The 14878-nt window shown below is 40.1% G+C and overlaps 2 protein-coding genes across 3 annotated transcripts; one reads left to right on the plus strand and one right to left on the minus strand.

Annotated features, from left to right (window-relative positions):
* Nucleotides 1-994: 994 nt before the first annotated feature.
* On the plus strand, nt 995-10287 carry nphp3 (nephronophthisis 3). 2 transcript variants are annotated; one of them, XM_023420033.2, is made up of 28 exons: nt 995-1042; nt 1486-1847; nt 1978-2103; nt 2188-2338; nt 2534-2686; nt 2834-2967; nt 3375-3535; nt 3667-3823; nt 4175-4249; nt 4363-4533; nt 4636-4739; nt 4879-4993; nt 5094-5237; nt 5331-5428; nt 5531-5633; nt 5782-5864; nt 6325-6463; nt 6709-6873; nt 7017-7111; nt 7219-7341; nt 7437-7626; nt 7858-8099; nt 8335-8410; nt 8499-8626; nt 8792-9032; nt 9116-9241; nt 9377-9492; nt 9613-10287. In XM_023420033.2, the coding sequence occupies exons 2-28, from the start codon at nt 1524-1526 to the stop codon at nt 9779-9781; spliced, it is 3909 nt and encodes a 1302-aa protein (XP_023275801.2). In that variant the 5' UTR covers nt 995-1042; nt 1486-1523; the 3' UTR covers nt 9782-10287. The 2 variants fall into 2 exon arrangements, with proteins under 2 accessions (XP_023275801.2, XP_087033760.1); XM_087177634.1 differs by having other exon boundaries at nt 6328-6463.
* Nucleotides 10288-11028: 741 nt separating this feature from the next.
* uba5 (ubiquitin-like modifier activating enzyme 5) lies at nt 11029-14834 on the minus strand. Its single transcript, XM_023420042.2, has 12 exons — nt 14398-14834; nt 14205-14250; nt 13719-13808; nt 13494-13603; nt 13317-13403; nt 13141-13225; nt 12924-13028; nt 12635-12762; nt 12415-12550; nt 12182-12257; nt 11983-12089; nt 11029-11613 (listed from the first exon to the last, which is right to left on the minus strand). The coding sequence occupies exons 1-12, from the start codon at nt 14547-14549 to the stop codon at nt 11536-11538; spliced, it is 1200 nt and encodes a 399-aa protein (XP_023275810.1). The 5' UTR covers nt 14550-14834; the 3' UTR covers nt 11029-11535.
* Nucleotides 14835-14878: the final 44 nt, after the last annotated feature.

Genomic DNA, 14878 nt, shown 5'->3' on the forward strand with positions numbered 1-14878 from the left:
ATCATGTAGAAAATAAACCTTCAAACAAATTGTCCTCTTTTTGTGTCATTTTTAGTGTGGTGTTCTGACATGAAAGCATTCACCTGTGGGTTAACACATGATTGTGATCTCTATAATGTACTATTACAAAGTAATGAAAGATACTGCACATGTAAAATATTAATTATTCCATCTTTCTACCAGGCAGCCTCTCAAATTTTATTTTTTGAGTAATGACTGTGGTCTGCGCTTGTTTGGAGAACCTTAGTAGGTCAAAGATACTATCCTGGTTGTGAATTTACCAGCATTAAGGACAAAACACACTTATCGTGATTGTTGCATATGAACCTTTGCTTCAGTACTTCAGATATTCTAAAGGAACATCACTGTGCAACTTTTAAGTTCTTGAGGAAGTGAAAAACACTGCCTATTCACAGATGACTCTACAGAAACTCCAACAACACATATGGCGCAACAAGTTCAAATTCAGCACGCTGTATTAAAATTTTTAAGACTTCAATAAGGCTTAAAAGGTCTAAAATCTTTTTTATTTAACCTCACTAAATACAATATCACAAAACTCACAACTGCTCCAACACAAAGACCTACAGCCTTACAAAGAGAATCCTGCACAACAATCCATTGCCAGGCACATACCTGCATAAATCCTACAGGACTCCTTCACAACTAACCCATACCTGAAGAACTTGTCATATTCTTGAGGGACTTTTGTAAATGTAAATGTAGCTTTTTGGAACATGCAGGTTACCATACTTTATAAAAATGTATGCATGAAACAATTTATTTGAATACATTTCATTAAAAAATGATTAATGATTAATTATGATTTTATTTAGAAACTTGAAGCTAAATGTATATATGCTGTATCAGTCGTACAATTAATGCAATCTCATATCTCTGTTACAATAATTCGAGGATTAACTGGCACAGATTATCAAACTTTTACCTAGATTTGACTTTTGCCTATTTTGACTAGTGCAAGCACCCGTATTATCGACTTGTTACCAAGGCAGCCAGGAAGAAGCTGAGAAGGGAGCGGACGGTGAGTGTGTACTTGTTTTCCAACCTAGCTTCATGTGTTTTCATCAAGACGTGGGGTTTTAGTCAACATTCGGTCAAAGCTACGATACGTACCGAAGTTATTGATCCTTTCATTCCTATCATTCCTTTTGTCCTTACACCAGTAAATGTCTGGTCGAGCGGGTTGAATAGCTATTTCTGTACCGTTACGCTAACATTAGCTAACCGAGTACAGCTGTGTATCGTTATCAGTTAAATAGAAATGCATACCAAGTAACTGAAAACGCCCCTAGAGTAACGGTTGTGTGAGGTGTTACTTTTGTAGAAGGCAAGTTAGTTTTGTGGCTGTATCTATACATTGACTGGCTGTTTTGCGTTTATGGTACAGCACAGCATCACAATAATCTTTCTCAAGTTTTTCAGTAGTTTTCACTGCCCATCCATGTCCCGTCTGTTATCTCACAGGATCAGATATGGGCATCCGAAAAGTTTAGGCTGCCACCATGGGCACCGCATCCTCTTTGGTCAGCCCAGGTGAGGTGATTGAGGATGGATATGGGGGTGAAGGTGGGGAAGCCTGCGAGATCCCGGTGGAAGTCAAACCCAAAGCCCGACTCCTGCGCAGTTCCTTTCGCAGAGGACCTCGGGTGATTGGGGCCAGTTTCAAATCCACAGGTTCTGTTGATCTTGAATATGCTGCCGAGTATGAAAGACTCCGTAAAGAGTATGAAATCTTCCGTGTCAGCAAGAATAACGAGATATCATCCATGCAAAAGAAGGAAGCCAAACTAGATGAAGAGAACAAGAGGCTGAGAGCTGAGCTACAGGTAAAATGAGTAAACCGTAGACTACTAAGATTCAGTACCAACCAGCTCATTTTAGCATTCAAGGTTTGTGGATGTTTTAAGAGTTCTTATGTTCCTATTGTGGTGTTAATCATTCTCAATGTGACAACAGGCTCTGCAGAAGACCTACCAGAAAATCCTTAGAGAAAAAGAAAGTGCTCTTGAGGCAAAGTACCAAGCTATGGAGAGGGCTGCCACTTTTGAACATGACAGGGACAAAGTAAAACGACAGTTTAAGGTAAACCACTTCACGTTTTACTATATAGCATTCTCTCCAGTGATCACAATTGCATCCCTAACCTGCTGGCTAAATGACCACCAGATTTTCCGTGAGACAAAAGAGAAGGAGATTCAGGATCTTCTGCGGGCTAAAAGGGACTTGGAGGCCAAACTGCAACAGTTGCAGGCTCAGGGCATCCAAGTCTATGACCCAAATGATTCTGACTCAGATGACAACCAAACCACAGTCACTGGTAAGACCCAGAAATCCACAATGTTTTATTCATCAATCAATCAATCAATGTGTTACATTACACATTACTGTTCAGAGACACAGAGAGACAAGAGCCTATCCTGCCATGCTTTTGTTTTTATCCCACATATCTAGGGTCTTTGTATATGATGAAATATTAAAAACATAGTTCAATTTATTCACCAAATGTCTTTAGCTGCTGGGACACAGTGTGAATACTGGACTGGTGGTGTGCTGGGAAGTGAGCCCTCTATGGGCAGCATGATGCAGTTGCAACAGACCTTCCGAGGACCCGAGTTTGCACACAGTTTGATAGATGTGGAGGGACCCTTTGCAAATGTGAGCAGAGGTAAGTAAAGTAAACTTGTAGGCAGGGCAGAAGTAGCCAAACATCTCTGCCCCTGCTTGGTATAGCCTTTTAATATGGATAACCTCTGAAGTATAGTGTCTGTTCATGTGTTTTACTTGTACACTTGTGTGTGTCTATCTTTGTCAGATGACTGGGATGCTGCAGTGGCCAGTCTGCTTCAGGTTTCCCCTCACGTGCCCCAGGCCTTATGGAGTAACACAGTGCGCTGCTACTTAATCTTTACCCAGGAGACCAAAGCTGAGCTGGATGTCTTTATTAAGGTTGGTTTATTTTGGCACTGTAATACAACAAACTGTAAAATTTTGTGTCAATGCGATATAGCAGAATTATGTTTTTCACCTTTTTGGGTTTCCTGGACACGGCTTGAAATAACACGGGAGCAGGACTTGAGCAAGAATACTTGGTCTCTACTGAAACAAAGTAGATAAAATAATCAAAATGTCTTTATTGACAGACAGTATTAATCTGAAGTTAAACCTGCTCATAGAGGTTTGATTTAAGACTGCATTTAGACTTAGATTACCTTTAATCAACCTTTGGTTAATTTGAGACTAGTCTAAATGTCAGACTGAAAAAAACAATGTGAGTTAATCTGATTTAAAGTGCCACTTTTGTCAAGAACTACCATTAATCCTTGGGAAACCTGTATGTAATTTTTTGATTACAGAAACACTCTCCTGTATTGCGGAAGATGTGTGAGGGTCTCGGCCATTTCTACCTGAATATCTGCTTCCCAGAGGAAAGTGCTGCCTCATATGCTGTGGAGCGCAAGCAGGAGATTGAAAGGAGCTCTGTGTGTGTGCTTCTTCTCAAATCTACTGTCACTAGGTACAGAGAGTCCTATACCTATTCTCACTAGGATATCACCATGTAATGAAAATTATACATTGATCCAATCGTTATTTTTTACATAAATGTACATTTTTGTTCTGTTATTCATGCAAAATGCACGTGTGTAGCTCTGCGGTGGAGGATTGTGAGGAAGCTTTTGTGAAGAATCCAGATGGCCATCCACTGGTGCTCTACCTCAGGACTGAAGAAGATCACAATTTGACTGGGCCCACCAGGCAACTGCTAGAAAGGGTCAATGCTGCAGACAAGGCTGCAAAAGTCAAGGTGAATGAGTGTGCTGTATATAAAATGAACAAAGATACAGTGGAGGAGATATTTCACAAAGTATCTAAAGTTATATAAAAGCTAATATTTTACCTTGTTCACCATAATAGCTGTCTATTCAAAATGTTGTGAAAGTGCATTTTATAAATTGTTTGACATTTAAAACAAGGATGTATATTCATGTGCTTTTTGATAAATAGCCTTTATTATCCAGAATAGTTTCACTAAATGCTCTTTTCTACATTGTCCATGTTGCAGAGTTGCACACAATTCCTTGACTTTAAAGCTGACAATTTGTATTTTCCTTGTTGCTAAATGTCTTGTGCTGACATGTTTTGAACATTAACTCAGGTGGTGGATCATAATGGTTCTGCAGAGGATGGTGCTGACCTAATATATGCTCAGCTGGAGAAAGTCATCAAACAGGTACAGAAAGTGATCCATTACTTCAGCCTTTTTCATCAACTCATAATGATTTATGTACACTTCTCATGTCCCTCACAACCTTTAAAACTACTAATTCCACCCTGTGCCTCTAGGAGTTGCTGGGTCTTGAAGGAGCAGAAGTTGACTCCAAAGACTCTGGGATAGAGGAGGGGCGTGAGGAAGACTCTGGAGATGTGCTGTGGGACCTGCATGATGAACAGGAACAGATCGAGTCCTATCAGCAGGCTTGTAGCAGCACCACCTCTCAGTTAGGCTTCCAGAAGGTAGGGCAAATATCCTCTTTCCAAATCTTCAATCTTGTCTTCCAGTCTAATAATTTATTAATTAATTTCTCTGAGTTGTATTTATTGTCCTCCTCTACTCAGTATATTGATCGTTTGAATGACATGATAGCTGCTCCCCCTCCCACCCCTCCTCTGCTGGTGTCTGGTGGTCCCGGCTCAGGAAAGTCTCTCCTGCTCTCCAAATGGTGAGAACTTGTCGATTAGTTTAGTCTAATATCTCATCTCACTGGTGAATTCTTCTTGATTCAAGCAAATGGATGTCTTTTTAAAATTGCAATGTGTTATTATGAAACAGCTTTGCTAATGCTCTTTATTCCTTTTCAGGATTGAGCTGCAACAGAAGCAGTCCCCCAACACCTTGTTCCTTTATCATTTTGTTGGTCGCCCACTTTCCACAAGCTCAGAGCCAGTTCTCATTATCAAACGCCTCACAGTCAAAGTAAGGGGTCTCTCTCTTTCAGTATTTGTGAGACAGGGATGTCACTCTGTCTTATTTAATAACTGAGGGATGCATTGTCTATTTTTCTGTTGTTACATAGCTGCTGCAGCACTTTTGGTCTATTTCTGGCTTGTCCATGGAGCCCAGTAAGATCTTGGAGGAGTTTCCCCGCTGGCTCGAGAGGCTCTCAGCACGCCATCAAGGAAACATCATCATCATCATTGACTCCATTGACCAAATACAGGTATGAGCCCACTTCTTTAACCAAGATTCAACAATTTTCCATAGAATGACATGTAATTCTATACTTTGTCTTTTTTTTTTTTTTCTCTTCTAGCAAGCGGAAAGACACATGAAGTGGCTGATCGACCCTCTACCTGTCAATGTTAGAGTGGTGGTGTCTGTCAATGTTGAGACATGTCCTCAAGCTTGGAGGTTGTTAATATGTTTTACACTGGCTCCTATTTAATTATTTTCTGTGCAGTGAAATGCCACGGGAATATTGCCATTTGCAATATAGTAACCCTGTCTTTTCAGGTTGTGGCCCACACTCCACTTGGACCCGCTGAGTCCCCGAGAGGTCAGGAGTGCTGTCAATGCAGAATGCCAGAGCATGGATCTCAAACTTCCTAAGGACCAGGTCAGTAATCATCCCACCATTCCCCTTTTTAAAAACTCCGAAGAGATTTCAGTATTTACGCAGGTTTTGGAATTGTGGAAATACATTTGGAATCAGTGTATGTATGTTTTTTGTGAGAATGTCACGCTTGAATGTATCTTTGTTCCAGGAGAAGAAGCTGGAAAGGCACTGTCGCTCTGCATCAACCTGCAATGCATTGTATGTGACACTACTAGCCAGGATGATCACCAGGTTAGCTAACACTGGTTTTCCAATTCTGAATGTGTTAATCTTCTCAGACAAATCATTTTTTCTTCACTTCCAGCATGGTGAAATCACAAGCTCTGCTACAAAATAGCAGAGATTGTGAAAATAAAAGAACATACTGTTGCTGGTGTTCCCCCCTTGAAGATATTTAAGATTGCAGAATTATTTTTTTTTCTGACCTACTTGGACACATCTGTCAGCAATGATTAAAAATTTTACTTTTTGCGTACCTTTACTACTTTTCAAGGGAAAAGATGCAGGACACATTCTTTTCAACACAATGAAGTATACTGTATGTAAAGATGAAGTTCTCTGTAGATTCATGTTATCCGGTTGAAAAATGGTATAGCCCTCTTCATTCTGACTTGGATGTCTCTGGGTGTGTGGCTACATACGTTTTAACATGTGTTGACTTGATCATGTTATGTGTTTTGTCGCTGCCCAGCAGTAAATCATGTTGGTTACTGGAGAAGAGCATGGAGCAGTGTCTGCAGTGTCAGGACACCATGTCACTGTACCGCCTGGCACTCAAGATGACGCTGAACTCCCTCAACACAGACAGAGAGCGACACATTATTAGAGAGGTGACCTAACTCTAGACAAAAAAAAAAAGTTTTGTCATAATTTTTTTGTTTTAATGACAAATGTGTGCTGCAAAACTACTTTCTTTTTAAGCATGTTATAATTTCTTTCTTTTGTCTTTTTAGTTTGAATTATCACTGTCTGGTTTAATTTAGCTCACTTTAATACTCTATTGTCCTTTTTATGTGATCTTTTTTTTTTTTAAATTATCTAGCTGAGTAGTATGTGCTTTTTTGTCTCTCTTCAGTTACTGTGCCTTGTATGTGCGAGCCATAATGGAGTGAGTGAGTCAGAGGCACTAGACCTTTTCCCAGAGCTAGAGTTACCTGTCCTGTCCTCTATGCTGTACTGTCTGAACAGACTCTGCATTGTAACCCTCCGTTGTGGGCTCATCAGGTTCCAACACCTGCAGGTAATTATTCTCCTTGACCAGTAATATTATAGAGTGCATCGTCATTAGAGAAAACGCATAAAAGAATTCTGATATTCATGCAAAACAAAATTTATCAATAAATAATTTAGTCTCTTATGTCTGTCTTTGTGACCATCTTTCAGGCTTGGGAAGCTGTGAGGTTGGAGTTCCTGAGCGGAGGAAGCAGCTCTGCTACTTACAGAGAGAAACTCATCCATTACTTCAGCCAACAACTCAGGTGCTTTAGAGTGGCCGTTGTCCCCTCATGCAAAAAACCTAACATTGTTATTTCAGTCATTACAGTGCAACTCATGTCATTGTGTGTGTGTGTATGTGTGTGTATAGCCAGGACTGTGTGACATGGCGTGTCGCAGATGAGCTTCCCTGGCTGCTCCAACAGCAGGAGGACAGGACTAAACTGCAGCTCAGCCTCTTGAACCTGTTTGTCTCTCAAAACCTTTACAAAAGGTACAAAACATTCATAGACACAAGCTGATACCACAAATGCCTGTCAGATTTGTTCAGTTATTGTCTTACAGGTGTATGTTGTTTTCATTTTCCAGGGGCCATTTCTCCGAGCTTCTGGCCTACTGGCAGTATGTGGGCAAAGACAAAAGCTCGATGGCCAGTGAGTACTTTGACTCCCTGAAACACTATGAGAAGAGCTGTGAGAGTGAAGACAGCATGACCAAGCTGGCAAACCTGTATGAGACTTTGGGACGTTTCCTCAAAGACCTGGGCCTTCCAAGTCAGGTAGAGTATATGGTTGCAGTATTTTAAAGACTGTTCCCTTTTGAGAAACTAAACAAATCCACGTTTTAATGTTCACTGCACAGATTTTTCTGCATTGTCCTGTATCGCAGTTTGTTCCTTGTTTTAATTTGTTTACACAGCAAGCATAAGAGTCTGTAGTTAGTTTCTCCTTGGAAAGTGCACACGCTCAAAATTGCATATGTATCTAGTTCGGTCTGTCTGTTTCTCTAGGCTGTAGCCCCTTTACAAAGGTCCCTTGAGATAAGGGAGACAGCTCTGGATCCGGACCATCCCAGCGTTGCTCGCTCCCTGCACCAGCTGGCAGGGGTTTATGTTCAGTGGAAGAAGTATGGCAACGCTGAGCAGCTGTACAAGCAGGCCCTGGAGATAAGTGAGAACGCCTACGGTGCAGAGCACGCCAGCGTGGCACGAGAACTAGAGTCACTCGCCATGCTCTATCAGAAACAAAACAAGTAAATAAGACTTTCTTGGTGATGACATGCATGACGTTATTTCTAATTGTTGCTCATGTATTAAAGTTTATTGGTTGTTCAAGTCGAGCAATGTGTTTACGAAGACGCATCCCACATGTGCGGGTGATCATAAGGCCTTATTAAAAGTCAAGCAATAACTAAAACACTCAAAGACAACCTAGAGTCAGTTTAAATGAAATGTTTAACAGCTCACACCTGGTTCTTTTACAATCAGATATGAACAAGCAGAGAAACTCAGGAAGAGGTCAGTGAAGATTCGTCAGAAAACTGCTCGCCAGAAAGGTCATATGGTGAGCATGTTTCTCAGATGCCCACGTTTGGTCATTCTCACTTAATCAGTCATATATTGAATTGTTTTTTGTCTTCCCCTCCTTTCAGTATGGCTTCACTTTGTTGAGGCGCAGAGCCCTGCAGTTGGAAGAGCTGACTCTGGGTAAAGATTCCGCTGACTGCGCCAAGACACTTAATGAACTGGGTGTCCTGTACTACCTCCAAAACAACCTGGAGTAAGGCACACGTCACGGCTGGCACACACATACAAAGACATTTAACACTCTATTAATCATAGACAGGCCAATTTAAATTGCACATGTTTGCTGAGAAGCTTGTTTTGTTTGTTTCAAATAAATCAGTTTGTAACTTTTTAATATCTCTTCCTTTTAACTCACCAGTGCAGCCAAGGTTTTTTTGACCCGCTCTCTGGAGATGCGTCAGCGTGTCCTCGGTCCAGATCACCCAGACTGTGCTCAGTCACTCAACAACCTGGCTGCACTGCACACTGAGAGGAGGGAATATGAGACAGCTGAGGACATGTATGAGAGGGCACTGGACATCCGCAAGAAGGCCTTGTCCCCAGACCACCCCTCGCTGGCATACACACTCAAACACCTGGCCATGCTGTATAAACGCAGAGTGAGACACATGCCTGTTGACACTTAAACTTTTGAGCTGTTTGTTGAACGAGAGTATGATTTAAAGATGTGTGTTTTGAACAGGGGAAACTGGAGAAGGCTGTGCCACTGTACGAGCTGTCTCTGGAAATCAGGGAGAAAAGTTTCGGGCCCAAACACCCCAGTGTGGCCACAGCACTGGTCAACCTGGCTGTAATATACTGCCAACTGGTGAGACTGTTTATCATGCCTCTTCTGTCTGTACCACCTGTCTTACATATTTCTGTGATATCGTTAATATAGATACTGTGTTTTTATTTTAATGGTTGTATAGAGCAAAGCTAACTGAATTTCTTTCTTTGGTAGAAGAAGCATAATGACGCCTTGCCTCTTTATGAACGAGCCCTGAAAGTGTATGAGGATAGTTTGGGGCGCTCACATCCACGAGTCGGAGAGACTCTAAAAAACCTGGCTGTGCTAAGGTACAGTGGTTGAAGTTACATTGACATTTGCTTTCTCAGAAGTAAAAGAAATAATTGTTTTTACAGTGAGTAACTTTTTTATCTTTTTCTGTTTTCTGTGTTTTTCTGATTTTTAAATAGCTATGAAGAAGGTGACTTTGAGAAGGCAGCAGAGCTTTACAAGCGTGCAATGGAGATTAAAGAGGCAGAGCCATCGCTGGTGTGTGGAAATGCCCCATCCCGTCATTCCTCCAGTGGGGACACATTCAGTCTGAGGGGACCTGCTCCCCTCCCACACACCCCAAGGTAACTGTGTTCAGCCCAAATCCCTAATCCCACAACAAACAGCTCTATCATAGAGTAGCATCAATACAAAAACCCATGGTTTCATCATAAAGGGAACCATCGTGGTCAACACACTGTGACTGTCATCTGGATGGAGGTTTTAGGGTTTGTTCCTATATACTGTACCTGCCAGCAGGATTATGAAGTCTGCCATATTAGTCTGTGAAACCTGTGTATTTGCCAAAAGTATTTATTAATATTTCTAACATAATTGTGTGTAAGAAGCGTTGAACTTGTGTTAAATGAAACTCAGGTTAACACTAATTTTAACTAAGACTGAAACACACCTGTTTACATGCCCCACAGTGTATATTGTCAAAATAACCACAGAGATTCCTTTGCTGGCTTGAAATCACTTCAGCCAGGTTTAGCATTTTCGAATCTGTAACAGGATTAATGAGAATAGACACATTTGGTGTTTTCCACTGTATAGTGGATATTTTTGATATATATATATATATATAAAAAAAAAGAAATAAATATATATATATATATATATATATATATTTCTTTTTTTTATATATTGGTTTTAAAGAAATAACACTAAAAATCCAGTGAAAAAAGGGCTTCTCAAGCTTCTCCTAAGGAGATAAACTGTCAGACAATGCCACGACACATGATCATGGTGGTGGTATCTCTTAACTTTTACTAAAAATGTTTAGAAAAATATTCATTAGGACCTTCGGACCTCAAGCACTTTTGTTTCCAAGTCTACATTCAGACATTCTGAATGAATAATATCTGAGAGCTGCTATCTCTAAAATCAAATGAAGGTACCATTTTTCATGTTCATGTCACATGTAATGTTTTCCTACCAGTATTCAACATGTATTCTAAAAAGGGAAAAGATAACAGTACAAAACAAGCCTAGACCAAGTCTGAGCTAACACAAACTCTGGTACTGATTTCCTGGTTTATGCAAAACTAAATGTACATATATTTATCCATGTGCAAAAAGGATTTGAAGGGAATTGCCAAAAACATGATGGTGCCATATGACTTCCATGTTAAAGTACGATAAAATTATTATTCATTTATTCTCTGAGTGAATCTACATGAAGCCAAAAGGGACACAATGTACCAAAACCTACAGTCTCATTCTCATGTGTAATACATATAGTGTATCTTAAGTTTTTATATATATATATATATATATGTAATTAAACTCTGTAAAAGCTGTACAGGACAACAACAAAAATCACAGCAAATATATTTGGTAGATTGTATTCCATCTAATAAATACTTTATTGAGACAACTTTATTGATGACATTGTTCATTAGTACTGTTGTCGCTGATGTTTTCTTAAAGCTGAGTGAATGACAGAGCACAGACATTCACTAATCAAAACTGTAAGAAAATAAACAATGATACATGTTAATGTACTAACAGTGATATAATTCTGGGTTCAGAGACATCTTATTAGACTCTTCCATACTACACACCTTCCCAGTACATCACCAAATGACACACTGAACCGTTTTTGGATGTTTTTGGTGTGTGTTCACTAAAGTAATGCCATCAGCAGCAGCGCTTTTCATGCATTCTCCTTTTTTAGCTGTTAGAAGAAATTAATTCTGGGTTCACACTATTTGGCTTTGACTGTTTTGTCCTCAAGCAGCCATCATTAGGTTGTTTATGATCAAAGAAAGTAATGGAAGATGCAAGTGAGAAAAGGCATGTTTAATCTGAATAGCAGAAATGTGTCTTCAGGTTGCTGCCTATAACTTTTTCATCTGAGCCATCAAGTCTTCTAGGCTCTGCTCAGTCTCCCCGACTGTCTCTCCACTTGCTGTATCCTGGTTCAAACAAAAGAAAACGAAATATTTTAACAATTCAGTGGAAAGGACTTCTCAGTAAATCAATAAAAAATCTATATACTATATACATGACTGTACACTCTTTTCCACAGTATCATGTTTGCGAGCCAGGTAGTGCTTTCATTTTATAGCAGTATGGTATGAAATAAAATAGGGGACTACAAACTTTTGAGATGTTGTCTATAATAGTAAATATTTTTTTGACATTACTATTACAATATAAAAACTTGTTATGCTTTATACTTCAGAAAAAGGTAAGTAATACTGTTACGTATTTTAACTTTATGAGATTAAACATTTAAAACCAGTAAAATCCTTTAAAGCCCTGTAGTCTTAAGCAATACAGACCTCAGCTGGAATGGTGTAAGCCACAGTGATGCCTTCTGGGAGGTCAGGCACAGTGCCTGATGCAGCCTGTAACTCTGCCTCAGTCACCTCTGATACTAGTTCAATACCTGCACAGGAAAATTTGTGTTAATACACAGTCCATGCAATTAAAATGTTACAGATCTGACACTGTTAGCTGGAATAATTGTTTTTCACTCACCCCACTCATTGTCTTCATGTACAACCTCCTCCTCTACCTCTACAACTTCCACCTTGGGTCGCTCTGCTTCTTTCTTCTGAAGAGAAAAAGTTACACGGTTGGTCGCCATTAACTCCCGCTTTCTAAGCAGTGCATCACCATATCTGAATCTGTATTGCAACAAATTGGGCTTTGGTTCAGTCTCACTATGCTATCCTACATTCTAAAACTTGAAAACAAACAAGTACACACACCTTGTACTCCTCCTGTTGTCTCCTGCAGTGGCAATCATTACACTGGGGGTTGGCTTTCATGGCCATGGTGGGAAAGAAGTCCTGCATGGCGTTGTAGCCAAGATAATAACTGACGGCGCCAAACTTTAACAGATACCTATGAGACAAAACATAAACTTTTGACCTTTTGAATTTACGGTCATCAGATTTCTTAGTTGGCTATAAATGATAATTTACTTACTTGAGGACATTTTGGACCAAGATGCCTGCGACCACACCCATGGTTGTTGGTAAGCTGGCAGCGCACACACCCTCCCTCTTTAGGGTCTTCTCATCAATGTTAGCTGCCACCACCAAGGGAGGGGCACACTAACAGAGGATTTGATTGTTAAAAAAGTATATTAAAACTTTATTGCTACAGCTTTATTGCTCAAGTATTATCACTGTTTGACTATAATGTTATAGATTTAAAAAAAGAAAAGGAAAAAAAAGATGTTTGTCTGATTGTGTTGTGTGTCATGTGAACATACAGCAAAGCAGGCTGTCTCTCCAGGAATGATGAGCTGGATATGTCCTGATACAGCATTCTCACTGACACCAGACTCCATCCAGATCTGACCTAGTTCATTACAGGCCTGAGGTAAACAGGATAACATTTTACAAATGTGCAAGAGCAACATATAAAGCACGGTGTCGATTGTAGAATATACTGTCAATTTTGCCTTTTTATGACCATGATGCACTTACTGTATTAATGGCCATTCTGGCCTCAAAGTTGTCCACACAGCTCAGGACCAAATCCACCGGCATCCCTTCTTCCAGCCCTCCGCGACTGAGCAGAGACAGAATAACATGTTATGAAGTCCTGTTCTACTGTGGGGACAGAGGAGGAAAACTAGAACTTGGAGAGTAGTAATATGCACCTGATGCGATCCATGAAATGTGTAAAATTGTCCATGGTGGTAATATTGTAGTTGTGGGTTTCAAATGACACATCTGGATTGATGTTTCTGTTGGGAAAATTGAGTGACATGTTAGCAATAAGAAATCAAATGTGTCTGCTTGGGAGGAAACGTGGTTTACTGTCAACAATAGGATACCTGAGTGTGTGTTCTGCTGCTTCCACTTTACTGAGGCCTGCCTGGTGAGGCTGGAAGAACAGTCGGTTCATATTGGCCAGCTCTACTTTATCGTAGTCAAAGAGGAGCAGCTGTGATGGCAGAAGATGAAATTGAGCAAAGGTAAGCACGCGAGTGGAAAACCTGTTTAATGATATGAATGGAAACAAATGTAATGTAGATTAAGTAATTAAACGTTTGTATTACCTTACCAATGCCACATCTAGTGAGCATTTCAGCTGTCACACTGCCAACTCCACCAACACCAACCACAGCTACTGTGTATGTCCGAATTTTCTGTAAAGACATTTGAAGATTAGTATTCATCCTAAGACATGCAGGAGTATTGTTATTTCAAAATCTGCTCTGTGGAGCTAATATTTTCTAGCTTCTATATAAAGATGTCAGTTCATGTTTCAAAATTAATAGCACAAAAGTCACATGGTATGTAAAAAAAACAATAAACGTGAGGATACTGTGATAAAAGCTGAACTCCTGCATTGAAACGTATTAAAATACAATGGTATTAATGCCATATGACATTGGTGGAAAAATAGTGGAAATAGATATAGGCTTCAAGAGCAGTCCTCAGATACCTTTATTACTGTACTTCCTGTTTTCTGATCGGGCTAGCGCAGCAATCACAACCTTAAAAGTACTGCACTTAAATAGAGCAACCCTCAAACATCATACCTCGTAATCATCCACGATGCCCATTCTCTTAAGAGCCATTAGACGACTGCAATGAAAACACAGCTGAGATTAGCTTGTTGTCTATGAAACCCCACCATATGGGATGAGTGAGTCATAAGGCGTAGCCTCTCAGCGCTACGAGAAGCCCGGACAAAATATGCCCGGAGGCTTAAATAATGAAATAAAAACTCACCTGTATGGGTTGGAATCCACAACTTCAGCGCTCATTTTGTCAATTTTCGGTCTGTGAAGTGCATCCTCCATGGCACACTGCTTCTGCTTACACTTGATCAATTCATTCTCCAGCTCTCTCACCCGCAGCTTCAGTTCCTCTACTGTGGCCATTATGAACACAAACCCCGCGCAACGATGTCAACGAAATACGGTGTTATAAAAAAATAAATGCAAACGAACAACCAAGACGTTTAAATCGGCACGGAAGGTACACGTCTTCACAAGTCAAATCAGCTGTCAGGATGTGTGTTCCCATAAACAACGTCCGTGCAGAAAACGAGTACAACTACCTAAAAATGTTCCCACATCATTAGTGATTTATTTGAACCGTCTTTCGAGGATAGGGGCTGACTGTCGAATTATTAGCGGCCAATATGTTTTAAAACTCTGTTGAATTACTCTATGATATTACCTTAAATAAAACCAGTTCTAAGGATGTT

This window comes from Seriola lalandi, unplaced genomic scaffold (assembly GCF_002814215.2).
Source record: "Seriola lalandi dorsalis isolate HSWRI2012SDOR001 ecotype SW California unplaced genomic scaffold, Sedor1 jcf7180002054616, whole genome shotgun sequence".
In the NCBI taxonomy this organism is placed as follows: domain Eukaryota; kingdom Metazoa; phylum Chordata; class Actinopteri; order Carangiformes; family Carangidae; genus Seriola; species Seriola lalandi.

Bases quoted from the DNA above. Each gene is read 5' to 3' on its own strand.
- nphp3 (XM_023420033.2), top strand. From the start codon at position 1,524: ATGGGCACCGCATCCTCTTTGGTCAGCCCAGGTGAGGTGATTGAGGAT. The intron at 4,250-4,362 runs GTACAGAAAGTG...CTGTGCCTCTAG, and splicing joins TGGAGAAAGTCATCAAACAG to GAGTTGCTGGGTCTTGAAGG. The intron at 8,411-8,498 runs GTGAGCATGTTT...CCCTCCTTTCAG, and splicing joins CTCGCCAGAAAGGTCATATG to TATGGCTTCACTTTGTTGAG.
- uba5 (XM_023420042.2), bottom strand. From the start codon at position 14,549: ATGGCCACAGTAGAGGAACTGAAGCTGCGGGTGAGAGAGCTGGAGAAT. The intron at 13,029-13,140 runs GTAAGTGCATCA...TGTTTACCTCAG, and splicing joins CCAGAATGGCCATTAATACA to GCCTGTAATGAACTAGGTCA. The intron at 12,258-12,414 runs GTGTGTGTACTT...TTTTCTCTTCAG, and splicing joins GACAACAGGAGGAGTACAAG to AAGAAAGAAGCAGAGCGACC.